The sequence below is a fragment of the Rhinoderma darwinii genome, chromosome 9, assembly GCF_050947455.1.
Source record: "Rhinoderma darwinii isolate aRhiDar2 chromosome 9, aRhiDar2.hap1, whole genome shotgun sequence".
Lineage (NCBI taxonomy): Eukaryota > Metazoa > Chordata > Amphibia > Anura > Rhinodermatidae > Rhinoderma > Rhinoderma darwinii.
In genome coordinates, this window is record NC_134695.1 from 9249331 (window position 1) to 9274111 (window position 24781).

General features: G+C 45.4%; 1 protein-coding gene across 3 annotated transcripts in view; it reads right to left on the reverse strand.

Moving 5' to 3' along the window:
- Window positions 1-24781, reverse strand: part of MACROD1 (mono-ADP ribosylhydrolase 1) — a 1001762-nt gene that overhangs the window by 44147 nt on the left and 932834 nt on the right. For all 3 annotated transcript variants that reach the window (XM_075837241.1, XM_075837242.1, XM_075837240.1), the window contains exons 7-8: window positions 10459-10489; window positions 10302-10375 (exon numbers count right to left, since the gene is read on the reverse strand). In XM_075837241.1, the coding sequence (XP_075693356.1) occupies window positions 10302-10375; window positions 10459-10489 (105 nt within the window). The remainder of the gene's footprint in view (window positions 1-10301; window positions 10376-10458; window positions 10490-24781) is intronic.

The following is a 24781-nucleotide window of genomic DNA, read 5'->3' on the forward strand; positions in this document are numbered from 1 at the left end:
CTGTTTTGGTCCCTCAGGGGCTTTGCAAATGCGACATGGCCTCCGCAAACCATTCCTGCTAAATTTGAGCTCCAAAAGCCAAATGGCGCTCTTTCCCTTCTAAGCCCTGCCGTGGGTCCAAACAGCCATTTATTACCACATGTGGGGTATTGTTTTACTCGAGAGAAATTGCTTTACAAATGTTGTGGTGCTTTTTCTCCTTTAGTCCTCGTGGAAATTAGAAAAAATTAGCTAAACCTACATTTTCTTTGAAAGAATGTAGATTTTAATTTTCACGGCCTACTTCCAATAATTTCTGCAAAAAACCTGCGGGGTCAAAATGCTCACTAGACCCCTAGATAATTTCCTCAAGGGGTGTAGTTTCCCAAATGGGGCACTTTTGGTGGATTTCCACTGTTTTAGCACCGAAAGAGCCCTTCAAACCTGACATGGTGCCTAAAATATTTTCTAATAAAAAGGAGGCCCAAAATCCACTGGGTGCTCCTTTGCTTCTGAGGCCTGTGCTTCAGTCCATTACCACACTAGGGCCACATGTGGGGTATTTCTAAAAACTGCAGAATCTGGGCAATAGATATTGAGTTGCGTTTCTCTGGTAAAAACTTCTGTGTTACAAAAAAAATAGATTAAAAATGAATTTCTGCAAAATAAAAATGAAATTTGAAAATTTCACCTCCACGTTGATTTAATTTCTGTGAAATATTTAAAGGGTTAATAAACTTTCTAAATGCTGTTTTGAATACTTTGAGGGGTGAAGATTTTAAAACGGGGTGACTTTTTGGCGGTTTCTAATATATAAGGCCCTAAAAGCCGCTTCACAACTGAACTGGCCCCTGTAAAAATCGCCTTTTGAAATTTTCTTGAAAATGTGAGAAATTGCTGCTAAAGTTCTAAGCCTTGTGATGTCATAGAAAAATAAAAGGACGTTCAAAAAACGATGCAAATATAAAGTAGACATATGGGGGATGTTAATTAGCAACAATTTTGTGTGGTATAACTGCCTGTCTTACAAGCAGATACATTTACATTTAGAAAAATGCTAATTTTTGCAATTTTTCACAAAATTTTGGTGTTTTCACTGATAAATATTGAATTTATCGACCAAATTTTTCCACTATCATAAAGTCCAATGTCTCACGAGAAAACAATCTCAGAATCGCTTTGATAGGTAAAAGCATTCCGGAGTTATTACCACATAAAGTGAAATATGTCCGATTTGAAAAAATGGGTCTGGTCCTGAAGGTCAAAATGAGCTTGGTCCTGAAGGGGTTAATAAATAGAAGTGTTTATAGTTGTTGTTTTTTTTATCAATTAACAAAATGCAAAGTGAATGAATAAAGGAGGAATCTAAATCAAATCAGTGTCACCACCCTTTGCCTTCAAAGCAGCATCAATTCTTCTAGGAGTATATACCACAGATCTTCTGTCGAGGTAGGCTTCCTTAAATCCTTCTGTCTCTTAATGTAATCCAAGACAGACTCCATGATGTTGAGATCAGGGCTCTGTGGGGGCCATACATCACTTCTAGAGATCCTCATTCTTCTTTACACTGAAGATAGTTCTTAATGACATTTGGCTGTATGTTTGGGGTCGTTGCCCTGCTGCAGAATAAATTGGGAGACAATCTGATGCCAGCCTGATGGTATTTCATGTTGGATATGTATCTGCCTGTATTTCTTAGAATTGAGGACACCATTAATCCTGACCAAATCCCCAACGCTACTTGCTGAAATGCAATACCAAACTTGCAAGGAACCTCCACCATTCTTTACTGTTGCCTGCAGACACTCATTATTGTACCGCTCTCCAGCCGTTCGGTGAACAAACTGCCTTCTGTTACAGCCAAATATTTCACATTGTGACTCATCAGTCCCAGAGCACCTGCTGCCATTTTTCTGCACCCCTGTTCCTATATTTTCGTTCATAGTTAAGTCGCTTGACCTTGTTTCCAAATCGAAGGTATGGCTTTTTAGGCGCAATTTTTCCATGAAGACCACTTCTGTTCAGACTTCTCCGAACAGTAGATGGGTGTACCTGGGTCCCACTGGTTTCTGCCAGTTCTGAGCTGATTGCACTGCTGGACATATTCACAGTTTCCTTTGCCGACCACTGCATCTATGTTCCTCAATGTTGCCTGTTTATTAGTGCTTTTTCAAAAGAGCTTGAACAGCACATCTGAAACCCCAGTCTGCTTTGAAATCTTTTACTGGGAAAGACCTTGCTTATGTAGTATAACTACCTTGTGTCTTGTACCTCTGCTCAGCCTCGCCATGGTGGACCTGCGACATGAAACGGTCTTCCACAAACTCATCTTTGTAGCAGAATTTGGCTGTTCCTCATCCAGTTTTAAGCCTCCTACACAGCTGTTTCTGTTACGGTAATGAATGTATTACAATCTACATATGAAAATGATGATCATTATCACTTGTTTGGTATAATTGGTTAATCATACACCTGACTATGTTCCTACAAAATCCATGACTTTGTGCAAGTGTACCTAGAAGAATTGATGCTGTTTTGAAGGTAAAGTGTGGTCACACCAAATATTCATTAGATTTAGATTTCTCTTCTGTTCATTCACTTTGTACTATTAACTATTAAGACTTCTACTTTTCAAAGCATTCTTATTTTGCAGAATTTTTCCACAACTGCGCAAAAAGTTTGCACAGTGCTATATGTATATATATTAGGTCTTGAATTACTTGGCCAGTGACACAATCCTAATGACTTGGGCTCTGTATGCCACCACATTGGATTTGAAATGAAACGCCTGAGATGCAATTAAAGTGTAGACTTTCAGGTTTAATTCAAGGGGTTGAACAAAAATATCCTGTGAATCGTTTAGGAATTGCAACCATTTTTCTACACAGCCTCCTCATTTCAGGGGCTCAAAGGTAATTGGACAGATTAATCCCTTCAGGACCCAGCCTGTTTTGGCCATCAGGACCCAGCCAATTTTTTAAAATCTGACGTGTTACTTTATGTGGTAATAACGTTGGAATGCTTTTACCTATCCAAGCGATTCTGAGATTGTTTTCTCGTGACATGTTGTACTTTATGTTAGTGAAAAAATGTCGATAATTTTGGTATTTATTTCTGAAAAAAACACAATTTAGAAAAAATTTGCAAAAATTAGCATTTTTCTAAATTTAAACGTAGGCTTAGAACTTTAGCAGCAATTTCTCATATTTTAAAGAAAATTTCAAAAGGCTATTTTTTCAGGGACCAGTTCAGCTCTGAGGTGGCTTTGAGGGCCTTATATATTAGAAAATCCCCAGAAGTCACCCCATTTTGAATACTGCACCCCTCAAGGTATTCGAATCAGCATTCACAAAGTGTTTTAACCCTTTAGGCATTTCACAGGAATTAAAGCAATGTAGAGGTGAAATTTACAAATTTTACCTCATAAAGCGTTAAGCGGGTTCTCCCGGGTATGGCGATGCCATATATGTGGGCACAATTTTATTTTTTTTGCCGAAATTCATTTCTAATACATTTTTTTTGTAACACAGAAGGTTTTACCAGAGAAATGCAACTCAATATTTATTGCCCAGATTCTGCAGTTTTTAGAAATATCCCACATGTGGCCCTAGTGTGATAAAGGACTGAAGCACTGGCCTCAGAAGCAAAGGAGCACCAGTGGATTTTGGGCCTCCTTTTTTTTAGAACATATTTTAGGCACCTTGTCAGGTTTGAAGAGGTCTTGTGGTGCCAAAACAGTGGAAACACCCCAAAAGTGACCCCATTTTGGAAACTACACCCCTCAAGGAATTTATCTAAGTGTATAGTTAGCATTTTGACTGCACAGTTATTTCGCTAAATTTATCAGAATTAGTAAAAATGAAAATCTGAAAAAACATAGACATTTTTTATATTTACAAGAGATAATAAAGAAAATGCACCCCAACATATGTAAAGCAATGTCTCCCGATTACGGCAATATCCCATATGTGGTAATAAACTGCTCTTTGGACCCACAGCAGGGCTCAGAAGGGAAGGAGTGCCATTTGGATTTTGCTGGATTGGTTTTCGGTGCCATGTCGCGTTTGCAACGCCCTGGAGAGACCAAAACAAGGGAAACCCCCCAAAAGTGACCCCATTTTGGAAACTACACCTCTCAAGGAATTTATCTAGGGGTATAGTTAGCATTTTAAACACACAGGTTTTTTTGCAGAAATTAGTGGAATTAGGCAGTGAAAATGAAAATCAACTTTGTTTCTGAAAAAGCAAAGAAATTTTAACTTTTTACAAGGAATAAAGGAAAAAAAGAACCACAACATTTGTAAAGCATTTTCTCCTGATTACGGCAATACCCCATATGTGCTAATAAACTGCTGATTGGACCCATGGCAGCGCTCAAAAGGGAAGTAGCGCCATTTGGATTTTGGAGCACGGATTTTGCTGGATTGTTTTTCGGTGTCATGCCGCCTTTGCAACGCCCTGGAGGGACCAAAACAGTGGAAGCCCCCCAAGTTACCCCATTTTGGAAACACCCCTCAAGGAATTTTTCTAGGGGTATAGTGAGGATTTAGACTCCACGGGTCTTTTGCAGAATTTATTAGAATTAGGCGGAGAAAATTAATATCACAATTTTTTTCCACTAAAATGTTGAATTTTCTCATTTTCACAAGGGATAAAGGAGAAATAAACAACCAATTTTTATAAAGCAATTTCTCCCGAGTACGGAAATACCCCACATGTAGTCATACATTTTTTTCATTAGAAATGAATTAACCCTTTCAGGACTGATCCATTTTTTGCTTTCTTATTTTCATTTTTCACTACCCGCCTTCCAAGAGCCATAACTTTTTTCTTTTTCCGTCAGTAGAGTAATGTGAGGGCTTATTTCTTGCGGGAGGAATTGTAGTTTCCATAAAAAGTACTGGGAAACAGAAAAAAAATAGGAAAACATAGGAATATAGGAAAAAAATCGGATTCCATTTTTTGGGGTTTTCGTTTTTACAGCTTTCGCCGTGCGGTAAAAACGAAAACTACAGCAATTTTGGCAGTTTAAATTATTTACGTTTTTTACGGTGTTCACCGTGCGAGTTAAATAATGGTATATTGTAATAGTTCGGCCTTTTACGGACGTAGCGATATCAATTCTGTTTATTTTTTTACATTACTTTTGAAGAAAAATGGGAAAAGGTTTTTTTTTAACTTTAAACTTTTTTCTTTCTCACTACTAATAACTTTAATTCTTCTACACATTTTATTAGTCCCCTTAGGGGACTTGTACAAGCAATCATTGGATCCGCGGGTACAATATGCTGCAATACTAATGTATTGCAGTGTATTGTTATTTTACAGACTCCTGTAACAGCGCGATCGCTGTTCCTGTCCGTTAGTCCCGGGTGTCAGCGGTAATACATAGCTGACACCCGCAGTGCATGGAGCGGGCTCAGCACGTGAGCCCGCTCCATACATCACCCCCACACCATGACGTGCTATTAAGTCATAGTGCTCAAAGGGGTTAATGCACAGCGGATGGTGTGAATATTGCAATTTTCCACTGATATGCCATTTTAGTGCATAATATGTCGTGCCCAGTTTGTGCCCCTGAAGACAAATACCTCATAAAGCGTTAAGCGGGTTCTCCCGGGTATGGCGATGCCATATATGTGGGCACAAACTGCTGCTTGGGCACGCTGCAGGGCTCAGAAGGGAGGGAACGCCATTTTGCTTTTGGAGCGCAGATTTTGCTTGGTAGTTTTTCTGTTTGGGGTTTTGCTGGTATTTCAGTTTATAATGAGGGGGCATATGTAAGCTGTGCGGAGAACATCAGGGCATAATAAGAGGGTATAAAAATGCGGTAAATAAATAATAATTCATAGATATGTGGCCAGTGTTGCACTGATAAATGGTGTCGGATCTTATCCGCTTTTAGAAAACACTGCACATTTTGCATCGCCATATTCCTGGGAGCCAGAACGTCTTTATTTTTTCACCACCGGAGCTGCGTGAGGGCTTATTATTTGCGGGACAATCTGTACTTTTCATTGGTACCATTTTGGGGTACATGCGATTTTTTTTTTATCACTTTTTATTACATTTTTTTGCAAGCCGGGTGACCAAAAACAAGCAATTCTGACAATATTTCTTAGTTTATTTTTTTCGGAGTTCACCGTGCACTATAAATGACCATTATATTTTATTCTGCGGGTCGGTACGATTACAGCGATACCATATGTATATAGGTTTTTTTTATGTTTTGCAGCGTTTTCGCAATAAAATCACTTTTTTATAAAATAATTAATTTTCTGTGTCACCATATTCTGAGAGCCGTAACTTTTTTATTTTTCAGTCAAAAAAGCTGTGTAAGAGCTTGTTTTTTGCGGGACGGGTTGTAGTTTTTATCGGTATTATTTTCGGGTACATGTGACTTTTTGATCACTTTTTATTAAAAAATTCTGGTGTAGTTTTTTATTGATTTTTTTTTTGGGGTGTTCATCGTGCGGGAAAGATAACATTATAGTTTCATAGTTGGGGTCGTTACGAACGCGGTGATACTAGATATGTGTACTTTTTTTAACATGTTCATTTTTTTCATATAATGAAAGACTTATTATAGGTAAAAAATGCAGTGTTTGTTTATATAACTTATAACTTTAATTTTTACACTTTTTTTAAAACATTTTTATTATCTTTTTTTACTTTTTTCACTTGTCACACTAGGGGACACTTAGACTTGCAGCTTTGATCGCTACTAGAGTACATTACACTACCTATGTAGTGTAATGTACTCTTGTCATTGTGACGTGACAGTCACACTGACAGGAAGCCTCAGAGGACCGGCCGGAGGCTGCTCCTCCGAGGCTTCCATACATGGCAACCCGGAGGTCATTGTCTGACCTCCGATTGCCGTGACAAGCATCGGTAGCCCCCACGATCACTTCGTGGGGGCTGCCGATGTGCTTCAAACCACTTAAATGCGGCGACGGCAATCCGTCGCCGCATTTATGGGGATAATTGCCGAAATCAGCGGCGATGGTCCGCTGACCGGCAAGGCTGGAGTGTCAGCTGTCGGGGACACCTGACCTCCCGGTTCCCGGACACTGTCCGTTAGGACAGTGTGCGCCGGGAACTACTCCGCAATAGTACGTCTGGATGCGGGAACTAACCCCTCTGAAGGACGTACTATTGCGGAGCAGCACGTGAAGAGGTTAACATTACCATAAATAAAATGTTTTGTTTTTTTAATACTTTGTTAGAGAATACTTTGCAGGAAATGACTGCCTGAAGTCTGGAACCCATGGATTTCCTCCTTTGTGATGCTTTGCCAGGCCTAAACTGCAGCTGTCTTCAGTTGTTGCTTCTTTATGGGTCTTTCTGCCTTAAGTTTTGTCTTAAAGGGAAGGTGCCATGATTTATTTATTTTTAATTATATTGCTTTTAATATGATATTAACATCAATTTTATTTATTTGTGTTCCATGTTTTACTTTTTACTGTGTTCTTACTTTTACTTCTCTATAGGGGCTGCCATTTTTTTTCATCTCTGTATGTGTCGACACATGCAGAGATGCTATACGGCACATACAACCCCATAGAGAATGCGAACGGGAGCCGTTCCATTCTCAGAAGCATGCGCCGTCTGTGTGGGAATGGCGCATGCGGCGCTCTCCTACACAGATCAAAACGAAGCTCGTTCGTAGAGCGAAATCCGGCGCCATTTTCATGTGGACCGGAAGCCGCTGCCAGACAGTAAGATGACAACTTCCGGCCGCGGCTTCCGGCCATATGTTCAACGAAGCGAAGGTGCAAGGAAGAAGAGCGTAGACCAGCGGAGGCGGCGGCAGGAGCAGGTAATTTATGTTCGTGTATGATGTGTGTATTATGTTCGTGTATGATGTGTGTATTATGTGCGTGTATGTTTGTGTGATACTGTCTGCTGAGTCCTCCTAGCACTGTGCAGTCGCTCAGAAAATAGCGGCACACAGTGTAGGAGGTTTGAAGACATTCAAACCCCTCCTTCTCCTGGCAATAGCCAGAAGAAGGGAGGGGGGATTGTGTGAGGACACTAGAGGAGAGTGTGTCCACCCCAAATTTGCAGCATAAATCAATGAGGTTGCTTTACCACAGTGACCATGCTGCAATTTTGGGAACTGCTCCCTCTAGTGGCTAGCACATGGAAATGTTATAAATTAGAATCTAATTTATAATATTTACTGACTTGTGAAAAAATGAAAAAAAATTAAAACAATGTGTAATCACTTAAATACTAATTGTTTAACAGAAAAAAAATTAATTCCTGCGACACATTCCCTTAAGCAAGTGAAATGAATGCTCGATCGGGTTGAGATCTGATGATTGACTTGGCCGTTGCAGAATATTCCACTTCTTTGCCTTGAAAAACTCCTGGGTTGCTTTAGCAGTATGTTTTGGGTCATTGTCCATCTGTACTGTGAAACGACGTCCAATCAATCTTGCTGCATTTGGTTGAATCTGAGCAGAAAGTATATCCCTGAACACTTCAGAATTCATCCGGCTGCTTCTGTCTTCAGTCACATCGTCAATAAACACTAGTGACCCAGTGCCTTTGGTAGCCATGCATGCCCATGCCATCACACTGCCTCCACCATGTTTTACAGAGGATGGGGTGTGCTTTGGATCATGAGCCGTTCCAAGCCTTCTCCATACTTTCTTCATCCCATCATTCTCGTACAGGTTGATCTTAGTTTCATCTGTCCAAAGAATGCTGTTCCAGAACTGGGCTGGCTTCTTTAGATGTTGTTTGGCAAAGTCTAATCTGGCCTTTCTATTTTTGAGGCTGATTAATGGTTTGCACCTTGTGGTGAACCCTCTGTGTTTGCTCTCATGACGTCTTCTCTTCATGGTAGACTTAGATACTGATACACCTACTTCCAGGAGTGTGTTCTTTACTTGGGTTGTGAAGGGGGTTTTCTTCACCATGGAAAGGATTCTGCGATCATCCACCACTGTTGTCTTCCGCGGATGTCTTTTGGAGTTCACGAGATCACCAGTGTGCTCTTTTTTTTCAAGAATGTGCCAAACTGTTGATTTGGCCACACCTAACATTTGTAATATCTCTCTGATGGAATTCTTCTTTTTTTTTCAGCTTAACGATGGTCTGTTTCACTTGCATTGAGAGCTCCTTTCATCTCATGTTGTGGGTTCACAACAACAGCTTCCAAATGCAAATGCCACACCTGGAATCAACACCAGACCTTTTACCTGCTTAATTGATGATGGATTAAATGAGGGAATAGCCCATGCATCTCATTAAATAGCTTTTGAGATAATTGTCCGATTACCTTTGGTCCCATGAAAAAAAGGCAGCTATATATTAAAGAGCTGTAATTCCTAAACCCTTTCTCAAATTACGATGAATACCCTCAAATTAAAGCTGAGAGTCTGCATTTCAAGCCCATATTAATTATACAACTGTATATTCAATACGTTTTGGTAAACAGCTAAAACGCCAAATGTCCGATTAATTCTGGACCTAACTTCATGTATATATACATATATATATATATATATATATATATATATATATATATATATATATATATATTGTAGCAGTGCAGCTACTGGACAGTGCAGAAACTGTCAGGTTTCAAGCAACCAGGGAACATGTACATCAGAGAGGGTTTTCTCTGCTGTTGCTTGGTTGTAAAGCCCGGAATAGTGCCTGGTTTGCTGGAGTGTGAAGGAGAAGGGTGGGCTTCCACTCCATACAGACAGTCCATGTATTGGGCTGTCTGATGAGCCTAGCTAGGCTCCACTTGAGGCGGCTCTTTAATTGAGGTGTGTGCAGTTCACACAGGGCTCTCAGTCTGGGGAAGACAGGCATGCTAGCCTGTGAGAGTCACCAACGTGTAAGGTAAAACTGCCTATGTTTTGAGGGCACAAGGCTCAGTGTTTCGTAGTGAGGGACACTGAATGTGTTAGTTAGAGGCTGGACGGCCTATGGTTTATTTTGTATGTTTTTTGTTGTAACACTGCTTGCTGTGTTGAAGACAATAAAGCCTGCTGCGGCTGGTTTAAACCTTTATTCGAGTTGGAGTGAACTTTCTATATGTGTCAACCATCTCACCCTGGAGATGGCGATTCTGAGCTAAATTTACCCCAAGTTGTCACATAATATATATATATATATATATATATATATTTAACACAAAAACTAGATTTAAACAACCGGTCATTTGCGGATGATACATTCCCTTTAAATCTATATCTCCCTCTGATCATGTTTATCAATGCAGTTCTATTGTCTATTTCATTTGTTCACCACTTTCCTTCTCTTTGTTTTTTGTATTTTTGTCTCATCATGGCTCTCACCTTGTCTTTTTTCTCCTCCAGATAGCTCCTAATAGATCCAAGCGCCACTTCGGCGGCCTCCTCAGCAGGGTATCCTATGGAAACAACAGTTTTACTGCTAAGAAACTATTGTAAAAAAAAAAGTACAAACAACAAAAACAACAGAAACAACACTCACCAAAGACGCCAGTCGAAATGCATGGGAATGCCTATAAAACATATTTCATGGTCAATAAATAGCATAAATAATGTTACTTCAAATTTAATACTATATATTGTAAAATTCTACTTTGTGCAGAACCTCACACAAATGTAACCCTGCATTCCTGAACTTTTCCTGCCGACAATCTGTCCTCCATTCAGATGTCTGATGAATGCTTACATGGTATCAACATAGGGAACTTCTGTGTGTTTGCTTGTTTTTACTGCAATGAGGATGCAGGGAAAATGAAGCATTACAGATCACCCATGAAATAATGCTTTCAGTAGAGGCTTGGAGTACTCAACAGCTGAGAGTCGTATTAGATTGCATTAATAATATGCCAATACAGAGCACATCATTTCTTACACAATTGATAAATGATCTCATTTTATGTTACTATGGTGCAGCTGCTTCTAATTTAAATGACCTTCCCATTATAAAGCCCCTCACATGAAGATGTCTTAACAATTGGGGGAATTTGATAACACTGGCGTTTTATACGCCAGTCTTAATAGACTGAAAAGTTGGAGTAAACTCTGACACATTTATTGAGAGGCAAAAGCCTCTTAATAAATGTGTCACATTTTCTGTCACATTTTCTGGCCGGGCCATGCAACATAAACTCCCCCCGTTGACCCCCAAAAAAATACACACACACATACTCACCTCAGGGCTCCCCTTCTCCCCTCCCCGGCTCCTTCATCACCCCAGCCCCACTCATTTAAGAAGCTGATGCCGGGCAGCATCAGGAACTTACACTACCGTTCAAAGTTTGGGGTCACCCAGACAATTTTGTGTTTTCCATGAGAACTCACACTTATATTTATCAAATGAGTTGCAAAATGACTAGAAAATATAGTCAAGACATTCACAAGGTTAGAAATAATGATTTTGTTAGGGATCTGCCAGGTACTTCATCTAGCTATACTCCTGGGATTAATCAATCCACACCTGAGGCCAGACCTGTTCGACTGACACCATCTCCCACCAACCAGGGTGGCAGGCTCAGGAGTGGGAGAGCCTATCGCGGCCTGGTCTCTCGGAGTTAGCTCCGCCCCCTGCCCTTTATTACCTGCCCTGTGCTCTCCCTCAGTGCTTGTAATTCTTTTGGATTCCTGGCCCCACTGCTGCTTGCTCCAGCCTGCTTCTGCCGTGCTTCTGCCTTGCTGCAGTTCTGCTTGACCTGCTTTGCTTGCCCTGGCTTGCTTCTGTCTCCTTGCCCGCTCGGGAGTACTCACTTCGTCCAGGTCCTGACTGTTCGTTCGCCGCCCCGTTTCCTCGTGGCGTTCCGTGGCTACTGCCCCTTCCCTTGCGTGTTCCCCGTTTGTCTTCCTGTGCACTTAGCCAGCGTAGGGACCGCCGCCCAGTTGTACCTCGTCGCCTAGGGCGGGTCGTTGCAAGTAGGCAGGGACAGGGCGGTGGGTAGATTAGGGCTCACTTTCCCTTCACCTCCTTCCTGCCATTACATAATTACAAGCCCTTACCTAGTCTACCCTTTCTCCTACGCTGACGCTATCATGGACCCCCTTGAGACCCTGACCCAGCAGATGCAGGGCCTCTCCCTACAGGTCCAGGCCCTGGCCCAAAGGGTCAATCAGGGTGACGCTGCTTTAGTAGTACCCCTCACCTCACCTCTAGAACCCGACCTCAAGTTACCTGACCGGTTTTCAGGGGACCGTAAGACGTTTCTCTCCTTCCGGGAGAGTTGCAGACTGTATTTCCGCCTAAAGCCCCACTCCTCAGGTTCCGAGAACCAGCGGGTGGGTATCATCATATCCCGACTCCAGGAAGGGCCCCAAGAGTGGGCCTTCTCCTTGGCTCCTGACGCCCCTGAACTTTCCTCTGTTGATCGTTTTTTCTCTGCCCTCGGACTCATTTACGACGAGACTGACAGGACTGCTTTAGCCGAGAGTCAGCTGGTGACCTTACGTCAGGGTAGGAGACCGGTTGAGGAATACTGTTCTGATTTTAGGAAGTGGTGCGTAGCTTCTCAGTGGAACGATCCGGCCCTAAGGTGCCAGTTTAGGTTAGGATTATCTGACGCCCTGAAGGATTTGCTGGTTAGCTACCCCTCGCCTGACTCCCTTGACCAGGTTATGGCCCTAGCAGTACGACTTGACCGACGTCTCAGGGAACGTCAGCTAGAACGCTTCAGTGTGCTCCCCTCTGACCTTTCTGCGATTCCCCCCGAGGTCCCGTCTCCTCGCCCCTCCACGGAGGACTCGGAGGTACCTATGCAACTCGGGGCCTCCATGTCCCCTCGACAACGTAGGGAGTTTCGCAGAATGAATGGTCTCTGCTTCTACTGTGGGGACGACAAGCATCTACTGAACACCTGTCCCAGGCGCAAGAATAAGAAGCCGGAAAACTTCCGCGCCTAAGTGATCATCGGGGAGGTCACTTGGGCGCACAGGTATTTCCCGTTAATGTGAAACGCAATAAAATTTTGCTTCCCTTTCAGGTCTCGTTTGCTGGCCGGTCTGCCACGGGCAGTGCTTTCGTGGATTCTGTTTCATCTGCTAATATCATGTCTGTGGAATTTGCTATGTCTCTAAAGATGCCTTGTATTGATTTACCTTATCCTATCCCTGTAGTAGGAATCGACTCAACCCCCCTTGCTAATGGTTATTTTACTCAGCATACCCCTGTTTTTGAACTCCTGGTTGGCTCCATGCATTTGGAGCAGTGCTCTGTACTGGTGATGCAGGGATTATCGTCTGATCTGGTATTAGGTCTTCCCTGGTTGCAGTTGCATAATCCCACGTTTGATTGGAATACTGGGGATCTCACCAAATGGGGTAGTGAATGCCTGATGTCATGTCTTTCTGTTAACTCTATTTCTCCCCGGGAGGAGGTAAACACGCTTCCTGAGTTTGTTCAGGACTTCGCCGATGTGTTTTCCAAGGAGGCCTCTGAGGTGTTGCCCCCCCATAGAGATTACGATTGCGCCATCGATTTGGTGCCTGGTGCCAAGGTTCCTAAGGGTAGGATATTTAATCTTTCATGTCCTGAACGTGAAGCGATGAGGGTATATATCCAAGAATGCCTGGCCAAGGGTTTCATTCGCCCCTCGACTTCTCCTGTAGGTGCTGGCTTCTTCTTCGTGGGGAAGAAGGATGGTGGTCTTAGGCCGTGCATTGATTATCGTAACCTGAATAAGGTCACCGTAAGGAACCAGTACCCACTTCCTTTGATTCCGGATCTTTTTAATCAGGTTCAGGGAGCCCAGTGGTTTTCTAAGTTCGATCTACGGGGGGCATATAACCTTATCCGCATCAAAGAGGGGGATGAGTGGAAAACTGCGTTCAACACACCCGAGGGTCATTTCGAATACCTGGTCATGCCCTTTGGGTTGTGTAATGCCCCTGCTGTCTTCCAGAATTTTATTAATGAAATCCTAAGAGATTACCTGGGGATATTTCTTGTTGTGTACCTTGATGACATACTGGTGTTTTCCAAGGACTGGTCCTCCCACGTGGAGCATGTCAGGAAGGTGCTCCAGGTCCTTCGGGAGAATAATCTGTTTGCTAAGACTGAAAAATGTGTCTTTGGGGTACAGGAGATACCATTTTTAGGGCAAATCCTCACTCCTCATGAATTCCGCATGGACCCTGCCAAGGTTCAAGCTGTGGCGGAATGGGTCCAACCTGCCTCCCTTAAGGCGTTACAGTGTTTTTTAGGGTTCGCCAACTATTACAGGAGATTTATTGCCAACTTCTCGGTCGTCGCTAAGCCTCTTACGGACCTCACCCGCAAGGGTGCCGATGTCCTCCATTGGCCCCCTGAGGCCGTCCAGGCCTTTGAGACTCTCAAGAAGTGCTTTATCTCGGCCCCCGTGCTGATTCAGCCCAACCAAGTGGAGCCATTTATTGTGGAGGTTGACGCTTCCGAGGTGGGAGTGGGGGCCGTCTTGTCCCAGGGTACCAGCTCCCTCACCCATCTCCGCCCCTGTGCTTACTTCTCTATAAAGTTTTCGCCCACGGAGAGTAACTATGATATTGGCAACCGCGAACTTCTAGCCATTAAATGGGCGTTTGAGGAGTGGCGGCACTTCCTGGAGGGGGCCAGACACCAGGTAACGGTCCTTACGGATCACAAGAATCTGGTTTTCCTAGAATCGGCCCGGAGGCTTAATCCTAGACAAGCTCGGTGGGCACTATTCTTTACCAGATTTAATTTCTTGGTTACCTATAGGGCTGGGTCCAAGAATATTAAGGCTGACGCTCTGTCACGTAGTTTCATGGCCAATCCTCCTTCCGAGAAGGATCCCGCTTGTATTTTACCCCCTGGTATAATCGTCTCTGCCACGGATTCTGATTTAGCTTCTGATATCGCGGCTGATCAGGGTGCAGCTCCCGGGAACGTCCCTGGGGACAAACTGTTTGTTCCCCTGCAATACCGGCTGAGGGTACTCCGGGAAAACCATGACTCCGCTCTATCTGGTCATCCTGGCATCTTGGGCACCAAACACCTCATTACCAGAAACTATTGGTGGCCTGGGTTGCCTAAAGATGTTAGGGCTTACGTCGCCGCTTGTGAGGTTTGCGCTAGGTCCAAAACCCCTAGGTCCCGACCTGCGGGCCTACTACGTTCCTTGCCCATTCCCCAGAGACCTTGGACCCATATCTCCATGGATTTTATCACCGATTTGCCTCCATCTCAGGGCAAGTCGGTGGTGTGGGTGGTAGTCGACCGCTTCAGCAAGATGTGCCACTTTGTGCCCCTTAAGAAGCTACCTAACGCCAAGACGTTAGCTTCTTTGTTCGTGAAACACATCCTGCGTCTCCATGGGGCCCCTGTCAATATCGTTTCTGACAGAGGGGTACAATTTGTTTCCTTATTTTGGAGAGCTTTTTGTAAAAAGTTGGAGATTGATCTGTCCTTCTCCTCCGCCTTCCATCCCGAAACTAATGGCCAAACGGAAAGGACCAACCAATCCCTGGAACAATATTTAAGGTGTTTCATCTCGGACTGTCAATTCGATTGGGTCTCATTCCTTCCCCTTGCTGAATTTTCCCTGAATAACCGGGTCAGTAACTCGTCAGGGGTCTCCCCGTTTTTCTGTAATTTCGGGTTTAACCCAAGGTTCTCCTCCGTCTCCCCTGGTTGTTCCAATAATCCTGAGGTAGAGGAGGTTCATCGGGAACTGTGCACTGTCTGGGCCCAGGTTCAGAAGAACCTAGAGGCGTCCCAGAGCGCACAAAAGATTCAGGCGGATAGTAGACGTTCTGCTAACCCCCGGTTTGTCGTCGGGGATTTGGTCTGGTTGTCGTCCAGGAACTTGCGCCTTAAGGTCCCGTCCAGGAAGTTTGCTCCCCGATTCATTGGACCTTATAAGATCATTGAAGTCCTCAACCCTGTATCCTTCCGTCTGGAGCTCCCCCCATCCTTTCGCATACATGACGTCTTCCATGCCTCCCTCCTTAAACGCTGCTCCCCGTCCTGGTCCCCCTCGAGGATACCTCCTGTTCCCGTTCTCACCCCTGAGGGGGTGGAATTCGAGGTGGCCAAGATTATGGACAGTAGGATGGTCCAGGGCTCCCTCCAGTACCTGGTCCATTGGAAAGGATACGGGCCGGAGGAGAGGACTTGGGTACCTGCCCGTGATGTTCACGCTGGGGTATTGATCAGGAGGTTCCACCTCCTCTTCCCCACTAAACCGGGTCCCCTTAGTAAGGGTCCGGTGGCCCCTCATAAAAGGGGGAGTACTGTTAGGGATCTGCCAGGTACTTCATCTAGCTATACTCCTGGGATTAATCAATCCACACCTGAGGCCAGACCTGTTCGACTGACACCATCTCCCACCAACCAGGGTGGCAGGCTCAGGAGTGGGAGAGCCTATCGCGGCCTGGTCTCTCGGAGTTAGCTCCGCCCCCTGCCCTTTATTACCTGCCCTGTGCTCTCCCTCAGTGCTTGTAATTCTTTTGGATTCCTGGCCCCACTGCTGCTTGCTCCAGCCTGCTTCTGCCGTGCTTCTGCCTTGCTGCAGTTCTGCTTGACCTGCTTTGCTTGCCCTGGCTTGCTTCTGTCTCCTTGCCCGCTCGGGAGTACTCACTTCGTCCAGGTCCTGACTGTTCGTTCGCCGCCCCGTTTCCTCGTGGCGTTCCGTGGCTACTGCCCCTTCCCTTGCGTGTTCCCCGTTTGTCTTCCAGTGCACTTAGCCAGCGTAGGGACCGCCGCCCAGTTGTACCTCGTCGCCTAGGGCGGGTCGTTGCAAGTAGGCAGGGACAGGGCGGTGGGTAGATTAGGGCTCACTTTCCCTTCACCTCCTTCCTGCCATTACAGATTTTTATTTTAAATAATAATTTTCTCCTTCAAACTTTGCTTTCGTCAAAGAATGCTCCATTTGCAGCAATTACAGCATTGCAGACCTTTGGCATTCTAACTCCATTGCAGATAGAATACCAGCTGCCTGCTTCTTCCCTAAATAGTTCTTGCATAATTTGGAGGTGTGCTTTGGGCCATTGTCCTGTTGTAGGATGAAATTGGCTCCAATCAAGCGCTGTCCACAGGGTATGGCATGGCATTGCAAAATGGAGTGATAGCCTTCTTCAAAATCCCTTTTACCTTGTACAAATCTCCCACTTTACCAGCACCAAAGCAACCCCAGACCATCACATTACCTCCACCATGCTTGACAGATGGCGTCAGGCACTCTTCCAGCATCTTTTCAGTTGTTCTGCATCTCACAAATGTTCTTCTGTGTGATCCAAACACCTCAAACTTCGATTCATCTGTCCATAACACTTTTTTCTAATCTTCCTCTGTCCAATGTCTGTGTGCTTTTGCCCATATTAATCTTTTCCTTTTATTAGCCAGTCTCAGATATGGCTTTTTCTTTGCCACTCTGCCCTGAAGGCCATCCCGGAGTCGCTTCTTCACTGTAGACGTTGACACTGGCGTTTTGCGGGTACTATTTAATAAAGCTGCTAGTTGAGGACCTGTGAGGCGTCTATTTCTCAAACTAGAGACTCTAATGTACTTGTCTTGTTGCTCAGTTGTGCAGCGGGGCCTCCCACTTCTCTTTCTACTCTGGTTAGAGCCTGTGTCTGCAGTCCTCTGAAGGGAGTAGTATACACCGTTGTAGGAAATCTTCAGTTTCTTGGCAATTTCTCGCATGGAATAGCCTTCATTTCTAAGAACAAGAATAGACTGTCGAGTTTCACATGAAAGCTCTCTTTTTCTAGCCATTTTGAGAGTTTAATCGAACCCACAAATGTAATGCTCCAGATTCTCAACTAGCTCAAAGGAAGGTCAGTTTTATAGCTCCTCTAACCAGCAAAACTGTTTACAGCGGTGCTTACATAATTGCACAAGGGTTTTTAAGTGTTTTCTAATCATCCATTAGCCTTCTAACACAGTTAGCAAACACAATGTACCATTAGAACACTGGAGTGATGGTTGCTGGAAATGGGCCTCTAAACACCTATGTAGATATTGCATTAAAAACCAGACGTTTGCAGCTAAATAGTCATTTAGCACATTAACAATGTATAGAGTGTATTTCTGATTAATTTAATGTTATCTTCATTGAAAAAAACTGTGCTTTTCTTTCAAAAATAAGGAAATTTCTAAGTGACCCTAAACTTTTGAACGGTAGTGTATATGTTGTACTACATCGTCATATGTGCTGAACGCATACAACCTTCCTGACACTTCCCAGCATCAGGTCCTTGTATGAGCTGTGCCAGAGTGATGAGGAAGCCGAAGGAGAGAAAAGGAGCGGAGAAATGAGTATAATTTTTTATTTATTTTACAGTTTATTAGAAGGGGCTGGGTATTGTCTGGTCAGGGGTGGCAAGGTAGGGACCCAGTGTGGGCCTCTACCTTGCTATGACCCATAGCGTGAAATCTACTCCAGCTAGGATCTAGCGTACATTTCCACTAGAATTTATGCAAGTTTAACGGCGAAAACTATACTAAATTTGTCGAACCGTGATGGCCAAAAGTGCAAATTGCAACTTATTGTCTCTTTTTCCCCGAAAACTGGGGTAGAAAGGTTGATAAATTACGCCCATTATGTACTTTTACATGTACTATTTTGACTGCATTTTGACGAGGATGGTAATTTACGACAGCAGTCAGTTGTGCCATCAGGGCACTTTAGGGGTACTCCTGACTGGGGCCCAGGAAAATTAGCAAAAAAAGGTTCCCACCTGCCATCCACTATTCTTTTATTTAAAAAAAAATTTTTTATTAGATGTTATATATTGATTTTACAAGTGATTCAAGCAAGCTGAAACAGTTTAGGCAAAACCTTCGAACATACGAATGAGATGGGAGGAAAGCTGGAATCAGACTATTTTACCAATATTTAGAGACCATTGCAAAATATAACAGCTGTTTTTTTTTATACAAAAAAAATAAATTACAGGAATACTTTTCCAAAAATGCATCTCTACTAAGATCTCCTCCTGCTGAGGCTCCAATGCTGTTTATAGAGAAAAAATAAATAAAAAAATGAGGGAACATGGAGCTGAAAAATACTTTTTCTGATTTTTGCATTTTGAGATGTGGAATATTCCAAGGACACTTTTATAACCTGTTACATAATTCACAATCCAGAGGACCAAACAGCAAACTGGTTTAGGGCAACTACATATGAACTAATTGTTGGGTGCAGCTGTTAGTTCTCGCCACATGTGACTCTGCGCTTGGCTCAGGTATACATTGTCATAAACTGGGATTACACGTCTCGTGACGAGTGACCCCAGTCATAATGTCTGGGTGGGGTTGCTTGCCGTTGTCTTGTGTTCGCCTGTAGTGAGAGGTCAGATTTGTCTGTAACATTAAAGATTGTTCTGGTGATTAAACATGCTACAATGTGTGTGCTGTAACTTTCCCTAGCATAGTGTAACATCTACGGCCGGGGGCCTTCGTTCAGACTTAACCTCTGACGGCCTCGGCCATGAACATCTGTCTTCTCGGCGTCAGCTCCCTCCAGGGAGACGCCGGCACTCACTTCCGGGTCATCGGACTGTTTCCCGCAGGGCCAAGGCCCTGGCGTGGGTGAATCCAAGCTGGGAACGACAGGGACCCGAGACTTCCAGGGGTTCGTGCGGTTGTTCCGTTCCGTAATTTGAGGAGCCTGGACGAGTCTCGTCGGCAGCCACTGCTATCTTTAACCTGCGCCAGGAGGACGCCTCCGCGGACGAATACACCATCCAGTTCCGGACACTGCAGGAGAATTGTCCTGGAACAATGAGGCCTTGATAACATCCTTCTGGCATGGCCTATCGCCCGAGATCAAGGATGAACTGGCTGCTCGAGATCTCCCAGCTGCCTTGGACGACCTGATTCCTCTTGCCTTGTTTTTCTGCTGCGCCCGAGGTTCCGATGCAGGTGGATCGGCTTAAACTGTCCGTTCAAGAAAAACAGCGCAGGCGCACCTCTGGACTCTGTCTATATTGGCCATGTCGTGCGTCTGTGTTCCCAGAGGCCAAAGAAACCCCAACACCTGGTATTGGTTGGAGAGACAACCCTGGGTGCTACGGCGTTTAATAGAGACCTCTCTTCCAAACTGTTCATTCCAGTCTCTGCCTACCTGGACTCTGGCTCCGCAGCCAATTTCATCTGCCAAGACCTTGTGGATCTTCTTCAATTGCCCACTGTTTTGCTGGGGAAACCGTTGATCATTGCCTCGCTAGATGGACTGCCTTTGCCTTACCCAGTGTTGTCTGTAACCAAACCATTAAGAATCCAAGTGGGAGCTCTTCATTCTGAGCTCATCTCCCTGTATGTCCTGTCCAAGGCCATCAACCCCTAGCTGCTGGGTTTGCCTTGGCTCCGTCTACACGCCCCAGTCCTGGACTGGAACTCCGGAGAGGTTCTCCAGTGGGGCCCCAGTGGGGCCCCAAGTTTCTCAACCGCTATCTGGTGCATGGCCATCCGTCCCAGCCTTCTCCGCATCAGTCATTGGCAGGATTGCCTTCTTGTTACTCTCAGGTCGCGATGTCTTCAACAAGTAGGAAGCAGAGACATTGCCACCACATCGAGCATATGATTGTCCTATTAACGTTCCTGATTCGTCCCCTCCTCGCGGTTGAGTATACCCTCTCTCCTTGCCAGAGACCCAGTCTATGTCGGCCTACATTAAGGAGAATCTGGAGAGGGGCTTCATATAAAAGTCTTCATCCCTGGCCGGAGCCAGGTTTTTCTTTGTCAAAAAGAAGGATGGATCCCTTCGACCCTGCATTGACTACCGAGGCCTCAACCAGATTACGGTGAACAGGTACCAAATGCCGTTGATTTCGGAACTCTTTGATGGCCTACGGGGGGCAATTTTTTTTCCAAGCTAGACCTACGGGGGGCTTACAATCTAATACGGATCCGTCAGGGGGACCAGTGGAAGACTGCATTTAACACACGTGATGGACACTACGAATATTTGGTCATGCCCTTCGGCCTTTGTAACGCCCCCGCAGTATTTCAAGAATTTGTCAATGACATTTTTCGTGATCTCCTCTATGTCTGTGTTGTGGTGTATCTCGATGATATCTTGACTTTTTTCCCCAGATCTTGTGACTCATCAGGGTCATGTCCGCCAGTTGTTGCTTCGATTAAGGGAGAATCATCTTCACGCCAAGTTGGAGAAGTGCATGTTCCAAGAGAAGTCTCTAGCCTTCCTGGGCTATATCATCTCTGATCAGGGTCTCAAATGGACCCTGAGAAGGTCAAGGCTGTCCTGGAGTGGCCACGTCCCCAAGGCTTAAGGGCCATACAACGCTTCCTGGGATTTGCCAACTTCTACAGACTGTTCATTCCCAACATCTCTTATTTTACAGCCCCCATATCTACCCCCCCCCCCCAATAAAAAGGGTATGAATGCCAAGGTATGGACTTCAGAGGCGGAAGTCGCATTTAAAACCTTAAAAAAAGGCCTTCACGTCAGCCTCTATTCTTCATCATCCTGATGTAGCCCTACAGTTTTCATTAGAGGTGGATGCTTCCTCTGTTGGTGCTGGTGCACTGCTGTTGTTCCAGAAAGGTTCGAAGGGCAAGAATGTGGTTACTACTCCAAGCTGTTTTCTCCTGCAGTGCGCAACTACTTGATTGGGGATCGTTAGTTACTGGCCATCAAGCTGGCCCTGCAGGAGTGGCGACACCTACTGGAAGGCGCAGCTCATCCTATCCTGGTCTTCACGGACCACAAGAACCTGACCTACCTACAGACGGCTCAATGGCTGAATCCTCGTCAAGCCAGGTGGTCATTGTCTTTTGCACGGTTCCGGTTCGAACTCCACTACCGATCTACCGACGAGAATGTGAGGGCTGATGCCGTGTCTAGGTGATTTGAGACAGTGGACACTGGAGTCCCCACAGAATATTATCGATCCTTCCTGCATCTACTTTGTTAACCCTCTGCAGGTTAGAGATATTCCTCAGGGAAGAACTTTTGTACGTCTGGCTGACTGAGGAAGAATCCTTCGCTGGGGTCACAGTTCCAAGCTGGCAGGTCACGTGGGTGCCCTTAAGACCCGTGACCTAATTGCCCGTCAGTTCTGGTGGCCGACACTGCCCAAAGACGTCATGGACTTTGTCTTCTCCTGTACGGTGTGTGCAGCAAACAAAGTTGCCCACTTCAGACAAGCCAGTCTGCTCCAACCACTGCCTGTGCCCAATGCCCTGGCGGCATATTGCTATGGATTTTGTCACAGATCTGCCTCTCTCCGCGGGATGCAGTGTGATCTGGGTGGTGGTGGATCGTTTTTCTAAAATGGCTCATTTTGTTCCCCTGACTTGCCTGCCTTCTTCTGCTCGACTGGCTGACCTCTTCATACAACACATCTTCCATCTGCACGGCTTGTCCCTGCATATTGTCTCGGATCGAGGGGTCCAGTTCACCTCAAAGTTCTGGAGAGCACTCCGCGGCCTACTCAGTGTAAAGTTGGACTTCTCCTCAGCTTATCATCCTCAGTCCAATGGACAAGTTGAAAGGGCTAACCAAATTATGGAGAACTATCTGCAGCACTTTGTCTCCGGACGACATGATGACTGGGTGCAGCCCGTTGGCGGAGTTCTCCTATAATAACCATACCAGTGAGTTCTCCACCTCCAGTCCGTTCTTCATAGTCTACGGCCAACATCCTCGAATACCCCTGCCTGGCTCTACTATGTCCCAGGTGCCTGCAGCCGACACTACCTTCAGGGACTTTCTGCAGATATGGCAGCAGACACAATCTTTTATTCTGCTGGCGGTGGACCGCATGAAGACTAAGGCAGACACTAGAAGACGAGAACCTCCCCAGTTCCTTTCCTGGTACAAAGGTTTGTCTGTCTTCCAGGAATATTTGGCTGACGGTGCCATCTTGCAAGTTCGCTTCCAGGTTCCTTGGACCCTTCGAGATTCTGCTACAGATCAATCCTGTGTCATACAAGATTCGACTGCCTCCTACCCTCAAGATCCCTAACTCCTTTCATGTCTCCTTGCTCAAATCCGTGGTCCTGAACCCCTACTCCAGGACTCCTAGTTCCCCAGTGGCTCCTGGCGGTTCACCTGGAACTTTCGAAGTGAGGGAGATCCTGGCCACCAAGAAAGTGGGAGGAAGGACGTTTTATTTGGTGGATTGGAGGGGATTTGGTCCAGAGGAGAGGTCTTGGGAGCCAGAAGAGAACATCGATGCTCCTGTCCTCGTGGAGAAATTTCTCTCCCGCTCTGGTCCCAAGAGAAGGGCCGTAAGAGGGGGGATACAGTAACGTCTATGGCCGGGGGCCGTCGTTCAGACTTACCCTCTGACGGCACTGGCATGGACAGCTGTCTTCTCAGTGTCAGCTCCCTCCAGGGAGACGCCGGCACTCACTTCCGGGTGCTCGAACTGGTTCCCACAGGGCGTTGCGCGCCCATGCGTGCATGGCCTTAAAGGGCCAGTACGCGTCCAGCTGTCACCAACCAATAATTAGCCCAAAATGGCTGCTGGACTATAAAAGGGGGTCACTTGTTCCTCGCCTGAGCGTTGTTGTATATCTAAGTTTGTCTTGCAAATGGTCTCCCAGTTGTTAGGGATCTGCCAGGTACTTCATCTAGCTATACTCCTGGGATTAATCAATCCACACCTGAGGCCAGACCTGCCCGACTGACACCATCTCCCACCAACCAGGGTGGCAGGCTCAGGAGTGGGAGAGCCTATCGCGGCCTGGTCTCTCGGAGTTAGCTCCGCCCCCTGCCCTTTATTACCTGCCCTGTGCTCTCCCTCAGTGCTTGTAATTCTTTTGGATTCCTGGCCCCACTGCTGCTTGCTCCAGCCTGCTTCTGCCGTGCTTCTGCCTTGCTGCAGTTCTGCTTGACCTGCTTTGCTTGCCCTGGCTTGCTTCTGTCTCCTTGCCCGCTCGGGAGTACTCACTTCGTCCAGGTCCTGACTGTTCGTTCGCCGCCCCGTTTCCTCGTGGCGTTCCGTGGCTACTGCCCCTTCCCTTGCGTGTTCCCCGTTTGTCTTCCAGTGCACTTAGCCAGCGTAGGGACCGCCGCCCAGTTGTACCTCGTCGCCTAGGGCGGGTCGTTGCAAGTAGGCAGGGACAGGGCGGTGGGTAGATTAGGGCTCACTTTCCCTTCACCTCCTTCCTGCCATTACAGATTTTTATTTTAAATAATAATTTTCTCCTTCAAACTTTGCTTTCGTCAAAGAATGCTCCATTTGCAGCAATTACAGCATTGCAGACCTTTGGCATTCTAACTCCATTGCAGATAGAATACCAGCTGCCTGCTTCTTCCCTAAATAGTTCTTGCATAATTTGGAGGTGTGCTTTGGGCCATTGTCCTGTTGTAGGATGAAATTGGCTCCAATCAAGCGCTGTCCACAGGGTATGGCATGGCATTGCAAAATGGAGTGATAGCCTTCTTCAAAATCCCTTTTACCTTGTACAAATCTCCCACTTTACCAGCACCAAAGCAACCCCAGACCATCACATTACCTCCACCATGCTTGACAGATGGCGTCAGGCACTCTTCCAGCATCTTTTCAGTTGTTCTGCATCTCACAAATGTTCTTCTGTGTGATCCAAACACCTCAAACTTCGATTCATCTGTCCATAACACTTTTTTCTAATCTTCCTCTGTCCAATGTCTGTGTGCTTTTGCCCATATTAATCTTTTCCTTTTATTAGCCAGTCTCAGATATGGCTTTTTCTTTGCCACTCTGCCCTGAAGGCCATCCCGGAGTCGCTTCTTCACTGTAGACGTTGACACTGGCGTTTTGCGGGTACTATTTAATAAAGCTGCTAGTTGAGGACCTGTGAGGCGTCTATTTCTCAAACTAGAGACTCTAATGTACTTGTCTTGTTGCTCAGTTGTGCAGCGGGGCCT